Source organism: Cydia amplana, chromosome 11 (genome assembly GCF_948474715.1).
Source record: "Cydia amplana chromosome 11, ilCydAmpl1.1, whole genome shotgun sequence".
Lineage (NCBI taxonomy): Eukaryota > Metazoa > Arthropoda > Insecta > Lepidoptera > Tortricidae > Cydia > Cydia amplana.
Window position 1 is genome coordinate 9066610 of NC_086079.1, and position 10668 is coordinate 9077277.

The following is a 10668-nucleotide window of genomic DNA, read 5'->3' on the forward strand; positions in this document are numbered from 1 at the left end:
TGCAACGGGCATTAGTAATGATCTTTAAAGGGCCGTCACAATAGATCAATGGTTGGTCGATGCGGCACTCAAAGGCCCAGTACCACCCCATTATAAAAAAAATAGGCCTCCGTGTCTCGAGGTTTGTTTTTTATCTACAAGCCACCATACCATTATACAATACTCTACTCAAGATCAAGAATACTATACTCACCATACACAGATATAGTGGTATATATACTTGGTCAACCAGATCTTGACAGTAGAATAAGGCGGCAAATTTGAAAAATGTAGGCGCGAAGAGATATTGTCCCATAGAAAATTTTAAATTCGCGCCTTTTTTTACTGACAAGATTTGGTTGACCAGCTATAGCATATAGCATAGCTCCAATTCCAAACTCCAACTCTAGCTTCTAATAGCCAGTTTAAACTCTCGCGCGAGCCACGAGACGAGCCGCGAGCCGCGCCACGAGACGCGAGTGTAAGCGGTGGGCTCGCGGCTCGTCTCGTGGCTCGCAAGCTCGTCGAGCTAACATAATTTAAACACTAACGGCACGGCATAAGGTTTATAACCGAATGACAAGCCGAACGCGAGTGTAAGCGGTGGACTCGCGTCTCGTGGCGCGGCTCGCGGCTCGTCTCGTGGCTCACGCGAGAGTCTAAATTAGCTATTATGGATAGCGTCGCGAAAGTCCCCGCAACGCTGACAAACTTCTGACAAAGGACGAACAATTTTGACATTTCAGGGGAAATCCTGACGTATGGCAACCCTAGGCGTATCGATATTCGAACCTATATAGATGGTTAAGCAAATCTTGTCAGTAGAAAAAGGCGCGAAATTCAAATTTTCTATGGGACGATATGCAATACCCCTTCCCGCCTACGTTTTTCAAATTTGCCGCCTTTTTTGTACTTCAAGATCTGCTTGACCAGCTATAAAAGCCGTAACACACTACCTACCGCACCGCACCGCGACTTTGGTGAGCCGCACCCATAAGTGAAAGCGAGAAACAGATATCTCTTTCTCGCTCTTACTTAGGCGTGCGTAGCACGGTGATCTTGAACGGTACGGTAGTGTGTTACGTCACTAGTTACGACTATAGCATTATTGTTGTCGCTGGGCCGGCTGTCAGGCAGTACGGCTTAGAGCTTTAGTCTGTCCAGATGGACGACTAAAAAAATAAAATAAATGGGCCGGCTGTCAATGTCAAGTGAAGTGACGGGTTCCGACTTCCGATCCGACTTCGATGATAATCACTTTTACTTATGTACAATTTTGATTCAAATTAATATATAAATTCCATTTAAACTACACATTTAATAACATGTCTAAAGAACTTGTTGTTCTAACTCCAAATGGCAGAAGACAGAAAGTTCACTGTACTCCAAATACAAGCTTTTTGCAGGTTATTATTGTTTGTCTGATAGTGCTATGCAATCTTAATGTTTTGAAAAATATAAATTTAATCAATAAATATTTACTTAAAGGTTTTAGAAGATGTTTGTGAGAAGCAAGGCTTTCAGCCCGATGAGTACGGTTTGAAACACTACAATCAGGTTATAGACTTGACGAGTACGATTCGTTGGTCCAATATACCAAACAAAGCTACGTTAGAGATGGTAGAAGCTGAACGATCGCGCCACGAAACAAATGTTACTATTGGATTACAATTTGCAGATGGTATGTATTGTATACAGGGTTACAAAAAATTATTACCTACTTTAAAAACTTACTTTCTGTAACTGGCCACCAATTTTGTTTGATGTGCTGGAAATACTTAACACAATCACTGCCACCATCTCGTGCTACACCCTAAGAGTGTAGCCAATAACACTTATTTTCCGCTTTATAGTGAAAAGAGCCTACAAACAGAGAACCGACTATGAAAAAAATCTCCAAAATGTTTCTGTATCTATAAGTTAACATTAATTGCAGAAATATTTAACATTCTTGCATTGTATTTAAAAAGTGGTTACTTTATAGTTTTATTTTCTTGGTATTTAAAAAGGTTAGTTACTTATGTATTATGTTATATAAGCTGTAATATTCAAGGTGAAAGAAGAACAGCAGATTTTGCACCCAACACATCACTGTTTGATCTCCTTAATTCAATGGCACCAGAAGAGTTCAAGGCATTAACACATCCAACTATTCTCTACATGCGACATGAAATTACTGGGGTATCTGCACTCAAAGAAAAGACACTGCGTCAGCTGGGGCTCATAGGAGGGAGAGCTATTCTGAGGCTGTTGAACAAAGCTGAGAACGCTACGTAAGTATTACTGTTTTAACATGACAATTATTTTTACTTCCTTTCTGGGAGCAACTGATGATATTGCACTTCCACATTTATATTATTTACAAAACTAAATTTAAATTCAATATTAACTAAAAGTTTTATTAAAGCTAGTAGAATCTGCAACCACTCCCTATTGTGACATACACACATGTATTATAAATCTGTATCTATTACTTATGAAATCAAAAGAATGTAAATAATCGTATATGGTTCATAATTGTTACATATTTGCCATGACTTATTCTTCAAAAGTGTTTTTGAATAAAAAACCACATCAAGATTGTTTACCTCTTTTCTAATGCTAAAAAAACGAACTGTATATGATGACAAAATTACACAGGCAAGCAAATGTCTCAACTGTTTACCGGAGACCATTTCCACCTAAAGAGGAGAAAGCTAACCAAGAAAGGAAGAAATCTATTCCAGTAGACGAGAATACTCCCGGACCATCTAATACACATCCCTCCAACATCCAGAAAACTGCCTATACAAAGAGCACTAACCCAATTGATTTAATTAAAAAAGAGAAGGTAGAAAAACAAAAGGTAGAAACTAAAGTAGACCCTGAGACAGTTGAAGCCGAGCCTCCTTCAAAAGATATTGAGCCAATGGAAGTGGAAGAAATTGCAACTAATACCAACAGTTCTACATCTATGTCCTCACAAGAAAACTTAGAAAGAAGACTGATGATAGAAGAAGAAGTTACATTTGTGAGTACATATTTTTTTAGTTGCTAAACACCATTTTCCTATTTGATTGAATATTTAGTACTTACTGATGGCTATAGATTATAACTCCTTGGCGTTATCAAGAAATAAATGCAAAATTTGGCAGTGAAATATGATCCTATAGCGTAGGGAATAGAGTTGATTTTTCTTTGACAAAAGAAATACAACTCTGCACCTATTTGAAAATTATTGCATAGGGCATTGAACCCAATTTAAGTATCTAGGTCATGTTGTTGCGGCCGACCTCAAGGACGATATAGATATTGAACGGGAACGAAGGGCCCTGTCGGTGCGGGCAAATATGATAGCACGAAGGTTTGCCGGGTTGCTCTGGGGAGGTAAAGATCACTCTCTTTAGAGCGTTCTGTACTTCCCTGTATACCTGCAGCCTTTGGGTTCAGTATTCGCCACTGACAATCCAACCTCTAGACTGAGCTTAGGCCAATTATTTCATGAAACCGATGCTGCCAAAAATACGGGGGTGCGGGGGGACGAGGTGAGCGAATCCTGTGCCGTGATTGGTCCGTTCAAAGACACGGACCAATCACGGCACGGGATTGACTCGAAGATGGAGTAACGCTACCGTATGTGTGGCAGAGGGGGTAGCGCGACTATGCTATGTCTAGAGGTTGGATTGTCTGTGAGTATTCGCACTTCGAGTCCAATATAATAACGCGTTCCGGGTGATGATGGGACTGCCTCGCTTCTGTAGCGCATCAGGGATGTTTGCTGAGGCGGGCGTCGATTGTTTTCAGGCGACCTTGCGTGGGCGCGCCGCATCCCTGATGCGCCGGGTGAGGGACAGTCCCAACACCATCTTGAGAATGATAGCGGAGAAACCAGACTGTCCCATAATACTCCACTGTGAGGGACTACATTCCCCTACAAGTGTGATGCAGTGGTAGCAAAAATTGAGAGTTTGGCTACCACTGTATTACTTATATCTAGCTATGTGTCAATCCTAATGTGTATATGTTGTGTTTATGTGTAATTCTTGTATGTTTATTGTTGTATATAGCTATGTGTGTAAATCACATGAAATAAATAATTTTGAATTTGAATTGAGCCTTAGTAGGTCTCTTCTGACAAAAATGGCAAATAAAAAATTGTGATTCTCTGGTTCATCTTGGTTTAATCCTAGGTCATTTTGCCACAGGGATTTGTGAAGTTACTAATCACATACAAATAATTATTTTTCAGTTGGGCTCACAAAAGGCCATTGTGTTCACACCAAAAGACGAGCAAGAGGAATTGGATGACCTGCCTGATGATTTCTATGAGTTGTCAGTTGAGGAGGTGCGAAGACTGTTCAGGGATCTACAGCAAAGCCGTTTACAGTTAGAAAACACACCCCTACTCACATCCACTAAAAAAGAAGAGATGGCAAATCAGGTTCAGTATTTTAATTTTCCTCATTCGCTTGTAAATCAGCGGCCCATATCAGTTCAGAAACCTAATCATATACACCAGGGCAAGCAGTAGTATGAAACTGAATGTAGAAGAGGTGACAGGAAACTAGACCTTTGTATTAGATTTTTTAAAGAAAGAAGTGAGAAATTTGCCTGTTAAATTTTAAAAGACCCTCTGCTTAACAACTGTGTTAACACATTGTTTTATACAATGGTTCATAGACCCTTCCAAAAATAAGAACCACTGGCAAACATACATCCACTGACTGGCCCCAACTATGCGCATTGGGCATCATCATGTTTTTTGCTGTTATTTGACTCTTATTAAAATATATATTAAATCGGGTCACTCACGTATTTTAAGTTGACGGTTGACGACATGTTTCGATCTTGAACGCGTTGGTGTCCAGCAAAGGTGTCGTCGGTCCCGGCGCAAAGTGCTCCTCATTATGGAGCGAAAGATGTTGAGCGGGTTTAATAATGTCTTCATGACTCTTGTTATCTGATTGTTATTGATTATTTTACAGAGTTCAGAACAGAGGTTAGCTCAGTATAAAAGTGCAGTGGTCCGGATACAGTTCCCAGACCATGTTATACTTCAAGGCATTTTCTCACCTGACAACACCATAGGCGATGTCTATAACTTCATCAAGGACTACCTGGAAACTCCGGATAAACTCTTTACCACATGTAAGCTACATTACAATGTTTTTCAAAAACAACGAGCTAAATAAAAGATAGGGTAATTCATCAATTATTGAATGGTGGCTACTGGCTAGTTATTGACACCTTATACTAAAATGAATTCTGTTATAGGTGAATAGAACTCATTTTTAGGGTTCCGTACCCAAAGGGTAAAAACGGGACCCTATTACTAAGACTCCGCTGTCCGTCCGTCCGTCCGTCCGTCCGTCTGTCACCAGGCTGTATCTCACGAACCGTGATAGCTAGACAGTTGAAATTTTCACAGATGATGTATTTCTGTTGCCGCTATAACAACAAATACTAAAAACAGAATAAAATAAAGATTTAAGTGGGGCTCCCATACAACAAACGTGATTTTTGACCGAAGTTAAGCAACATCGGGCGGGGTCAGTACTTGGATGGGTGACCGTTTTTTTTGCTTGTTTTGCTCTATTTTTTGTTGATGGTGCGGAACCCTCCGTGCGCGAGTCCGACTCGCACTTGGCCGGTTTTTTAGTATAAGTTGGCCAGTTATTAAGCGGTGGACAGTAATTGACGATATACTAGCTGTTGCTACACATGCCATTAACATGACACGTAAAGTATAATGAATACAGTTAGCAAAAGAGGGGTAGTTTCTCTCGAGCGCGTGTTATGCCTACTGAGAGAGGTCACTCACAACGACACCTCAAATAGATTTTAAGATTCACGGTTTGGTTTGGTAATTAAACATATACCTTATATCCTTGGAAAACGTTTAATTATCGAAAATGTAAAATTATAAAAAAAACCAGTATGAGCAACAACAAAAACATGGCGCTAGTGCAGGGTGGAGGTAGACGGGCTAGGTATAGCTGCACCGTCATTGAGACCGAAGATATGTTGGGATGGGTTTGAATTTGTGCCGTGTCCCACGAATACACATGCTGATGGTGGCTCCTAATACCTTATATCCTTTGCATAAGATATCTTTTACAATAACAATCAATTACCTTTGATGAGTCTTAATAAACAGGCATGATTATTGATATAACTTATTTATTACCTATTTTCAGTTGTCACACCACTGAAAGAAACCTTAGATCCGAACATGACATTACTTGAAGCGAAATTCGTCCCGTGCGTCCACATGCATTTTAAATGGCTGGAGGAAGAGGCGAATCCGAAGTACCTTAAGAAAGAAGTATATTTAAAGAAGACTGCCAGTGATGCCGCCAGCATACTAGCTTCCAAGTACCGGTAAGTTCCATTTCTGCATGATAAAAAAGTAAATTATTACTAATAATTATATACCAATTTATTTTTTTCTAAGAATTCTGCACCTACCTTTTTTTGTCGTTCGCTTATCAATTTAAAGCTATTTGCAACGAACGACTTTTAGCGCTCTTGGCGTACTGAGAATAGTATAGATTGTGCTACTGCTGCTGTATCTGTCGACTGTACTCTACAGTATAACATTTTTTTTACAGAGCTCCTAATAGAAGGGAACAGTCTTCATCCAACCCTAGGATATCTAATGCTGGGGCATCATCGTCGAAAAATAGCAAAGTCCCGAAATGGTTCAAACAATAACCAAATTAAGCCACTAGTTTACCTGGGTTCCGTACTTTGACTATGAAGTCACATGAGTGAACGGAACACATGTGAGAGTCTTGTCTATTTGTTTTTATTTTTTAAATCAATATGTTATATGTGATAAAAAGGGGACATAGCATAGCATACCCGTTTTATACAATAAATGAATAAGATACAATTTGTATTCGATTTTATTTAAAAAAATATTCTATTAAATGTTCTACCCTGCATCCATACACAGTGGAACTACAATAAGACAATAACACGAATATCAAGGGAAACTCCAAAAATATTAATATTCTTGTTAAGGAGCATATTTGTGATGTCCTTATGCACATGGAGCATAAGGACCCTTTAGGCATGGAACGCCACATTTTCTTCAAGTTAACGGATTTCGCATTATTGTTGTTCCATCACTGTATTTAAAAAATACGTCAATAAGGACAGGGTGTCACGTAAAACTTTGAAATCATTCTTACTTTACAATGAGTAGGTATGATTTTAGTAAGAATCTAATTATCAATATATTTAAAACAGCATATATATCTCTAACATCACATAGGTACCTAATTTAATTAAGTTTAAATAGGTATGTGTTTACGGTTACTGAAAATGTTGAGCACTTTAGAACTTTGTCATACTAAACTGCAATTTTAATAAATGGCATTCACCAAATCAAAATCTTAATTTTTAAATGACAACGTTCTAAATTACTCTTTCAAATGGGATATCACATCATTAAGCACGACAAGATTTTTTGTACTTACATTCTTCAAAATAGAATTGGATTGCTTTAGGTACTACAATTGTATGAAGGATGGTAAGGTGCCCAATTTACACCTCGTTGGTTTAATTTCCAAGTTTTCGCTACTATTTGATTCTGTAACTGACTCTTTATAATATCTATTAGCATGATCATTATTTTCCTGGGAAGACAGTTGGTTCAAGTGAACTTTACTTTTCCTTTTTTGCGAGCTGCTCTTATTACTTTTTACTTTATTCTTTTCAAGTTTATATTTAATTAACTTTTGTTGTGTCAGTTTCCTCAAAATAAGTTTTCGATTAGTATCTATGTTTAAACTTTTAGCAACATGTCTATTCAAACATTTGTCACCCTTTTCACAATAGCCTCTCATAAAATCAAGGCAAATTTTGGCTTTTTCATTCAATTTAACGTGAAGATAAGGACAACCATCTTTGGTACACATTCCTTTTAGATAAAAGTAGCAAGTCGGCATTTTTTTATCAGAGAGTTCATGTGACAGTAAGCAATCGTTGTTATGGCACACACCATTAAGAAATTTCCTGCATATAGCCACATGCTTTTTATCATGAAGAAACTCGCAATTTCCGAATAATTTACGTAGGCATTTTCCATATTTGCGGAACTGTGGGCATGGAATATTGTTTTTCTTGTACACCCCAGCAGCTTTGATTCTTGTTTGACTGGTTATTATTTTCTTAGCAGTTCTGGACGTCTGCCTCTTGAGATGTGGCTTGCCTATACCAAGTGTGGATCTGACAAGTTTATACCTATTTGTATTTTTGGTGGGGGTTTTGGAAATAACTTTATGGTTGTTGATAGTCCTTATCAAAGACTTGTGATTATTAGAAACTTTAAAAGGTGTTACTTTTACATCTGGTTTTACAGACTCAAGGTTCTTTTTAACATCAGTAAGTTTGATACATTTATATTTGCTAATTTTTATTGTACTTGTCTGTGGTTTGATGATATTATTTAATAGCTCCTCAGGTTTCTTTAACCTCACGAATGAATATCGAGAGTGGGTCTGGTAGGGTTGTTGTGGAACTAAACTGGTTGGAGTGGAGCTTGCAGTTAATGAGTTACTGCTATCTACTAGGGGGCTTGGCTTAATATAACAATTTGTAATATAATGACTATTATTGTTATTTACAGACAGAACTGGTTTGTCAACTCTATTGGGTCTACCAATATTAGGATTTGCTATGTTGTTTTGAACCAAGTTCTGAGATGTATGTCTAATGGGTGCAGCAACTGTTGCAATCAATGTGTTACTACTATCCATTAGGGGGCATGGCTTCACATAAGACTGTGGAGTATTAACATATTGAATTTGGTGATTGTTGGTTCCATTTGGTCTAACAAAGTTAGGATTTACATATATTTTTGGCTTAGACAGTGGATGCTCATTCTGTAAGTGTTGATAGAAGTTTGGATTAACATGCATTACAGGCACATTCCCCACAGGAACAATATTTGGTCTCTTATTAAAATTAGGATTTATATACACCTTATTTCTTCCTTGTTCCATTGTTCTTTCACTGTAAAGCAAATTGATAAAATTTGTTCCCTATCTTGCAATTTACCTTGTCCACTGTTATAGTTTTAAGACACTTTTCAACTTCTTGATAAAGAATATTATTTAAATTTTCTAATACACTGGTAAGCTCTGCCTTCTTGTCACCAGTAGTCCACAGTATACTCATATGAAGAGATGGATTCTGAAAATCATAAATAAGCATATAAATAATTACTTCATAATAAGGAAGTTATAAAGTTTTAAAATAATACATACATCATAAAAAGTTGGCAGCTTATAATCAGCAAGAATATCATCCACCTTGTCCACAATTTTTAGCAGAAACTTGTTACTGAAGTGATCAACTGCTAAAGACACAAATGTTCTGCTCTTTTCCTCGTTACAATATATCTTCACACTTTCAAAACCCAAATCAAAGCTGTAATAAAAAAATATTTATGACCAACCATTAATTTAAACACTAAATAAAAATGATCCTAGAAATTCATAAAACAATACCTCACAACATTTACATTTCAACTTTTAATGTGAGAACACTTAGAACAGATGATTCCTTAATCGAAGTAAGGCGAGGTTAATGGATGCAAACAGCAAAAGAAAGAAACAAATGGAAAGCTATGGAGGAGGCCTACGTCAAAGAACGAGTTGAAGTTATAGCTAGTTCATAGCATTTATTAATTTAGTTTATAAACTTTGCTTCAATAATAAAGACTAATTACAATTACCTGTCTATCCCATCAACCACATTTTTCAACGACTTGGTAAATGGAGTTATCAGATGATATATCAAAGTCACAGTTCTTGATAAACTTATATGAATATCATCACACACATGCAAATCACTGACAGGACATTCAGCCATAAATCTACTCATTAATGTTGCCAAATTTTCTTCCTCGGGATCTGAAATTATAATGTATATAAATATGTAAACATTGTTTATTGCAATCAATTTAATATAGTAATTATATCAATGAAACCATATAAAATAAACTGATTGACAAAAGTTTGTTGTGTCTATTATTATTTTGTTGTTTTTAAAAGCAAATACATACATCTTATATAAACATAGGATGCCCAGTCTCCTCTTTTATGTGGAAAGACTCGAGTGCGTCCTTTATGCAGGTCGGGGTCATCTACATGGTCCTCTGTCCCAACCACTGGGACATTCCCCAAATTTGGTGTAGGTAACTTTAACCTGAAAATTAGTATTTCACTTACAAAATGTAAAAATATTGTTCTCATAATTATCATATCATGTCACAGAAGTTGATTCAATCCAAACACATTGGATTGTTTCCGTTATTACGTACTTCTTGGCTTTTACGCTATTGTCCTCCAAATATGCGTCACTATCTTCTGAACTGGATCCGTAATCACAAATATAAGACAAACCAGACATGGGAGCTCATCAAAATTATATTTTATTTCTAAATTCTCATTGCCACCAAGTTCAAATACTCACAATAAGTAATATTATTTTGAGATAGAAATATGTTTAATAAAAATAATAGAAGAATCAAGTAGAATTCATTCAAGCCACGAAATGTCAAAATTGTCAAATTTTTAACAGATTACAAATATCAAAAGGACGCAAAAATATAAAAGCAAATGAAATAAAGATCATATAGCCACTACAAAAATATAGATGGTCAAGCAGATCTTGTCAGTAGAAAAAGGCGGTAAATTT

General features: G+C 36.9%; 3 protein-coding genes across 3 annotated transcripts; 1 reads left to right on the forward strand and 2 right to left on the reverse strand.

The window, feature by feature from the left end:
- Positions 1-1222: 1222 nt before the first annotated feature.
- Positions 1223-6710, forward strand: LOC134652439 (tether containing UBX domain for GLUT4). Its single transcript, XM_063507627.1, has 8 exons — positions 1223-1385; positions 1468-1660; positions 2033-2252; positions 2620-2989; positions 4208-4399; positions 4944-5106; positions 6156-6339; positions 6570-6710. Exons 1-8 carry the CDS (start codon positions 1305-1307, stop codon positions 6670-6672), a joined length of 1506 nt encoding a protein of 501 aa, XP_063363697.1. The 5' UTR covers positions 1223-1304; the 3' UTR covers positions 6673-6710.
- Positions 6711-7440: 730 nt separating this feature from the next.
- LOC134652440 (zinc finger CCCH domain-containing protein 3) lies at positions 7441-8969 on the reverse strand. The gene has a single exon (XM_063507628.1). The coding sequence runs from the start codon at positions 8967-8969 to the stop codon at positions 7476-7478; it is 1494 nt and encodes a 497-aa protein (XP_063363698.1). The 3' UTR covers positions 7441-7475.
- On the reverse strand, positions 8932-10485 carry LOC134652441 (U6 snRNA phosphodiesterase 1). Its single transcript, XM_063507629.1, has 5 exons — positions 10292-10485; positions 10034-10176; positions 9704-9881; positions 9234-9396; positions 8932-9159 (listed from the first exon to the last, which is right to left on the reverse strand). The coding sequence occupies exons 1-5, from the start codon at positions 10378-10380 to the stop codon at positions 8977-8979; spliced, it is 756 nt and encodes a 251-aa protein (XP_063363699.1). The 5' UTR covers positions 10381-10485; the 3' UTR covers positions 8932-8976.
- Between the last annotated feature and the right edge of the window lie 183 nt (positions 10486-10668).

Coding starts and splice junctions, on each gene's coding strand:
- LOC134652439 (XM_063507627.1), top strand. CDS start 1,305: ATGTCTAAAGAACTTGTTGTTCTAACTCCAAATGGCAGAAGACAGAAA. Junction 2,253..2,619: donor AACAAAGCTGAGAACGCTAC/GTAAGTATTACT, acceptor AAAATTACACAG/GCAAGCAAATGTCTCAACTG. Junction 2,990..4,207: donor TAGAAGAAGAAGTTACATTT/GTGAGTACATAT, acceptor ATTATTTTTCAG/TTGGGCTCACAAAAGGCCAT.
- LOC134652440 (XM_063507628.1), bottom strand. CDS start 8,969: ATGGAACAAGGAAGAAATAAGGTGTATATAAATCCTAATTTTAATAAG.
- LOC134652441 (XM_063507629.1), bottom strand. CDS start 10,380: ATGTCTGGTTTGTCTTATATTTGTGATTACGGATCCAGTTCAGAAGAT. Junction 10,177..10,291: donor AATAGCGTAAAAGCCAAGAA/GTACGTAATAAC, acceptor ACTAATTTTCAG/GTTAAAGTTACCTACACCAA. Junction 9,160..9,233: donor AGCTGCCAACTTTTTATGAT/GTATGTATTATT, acceptor TATGATTTTCAG/AATCCATCTCTTCATATGAG.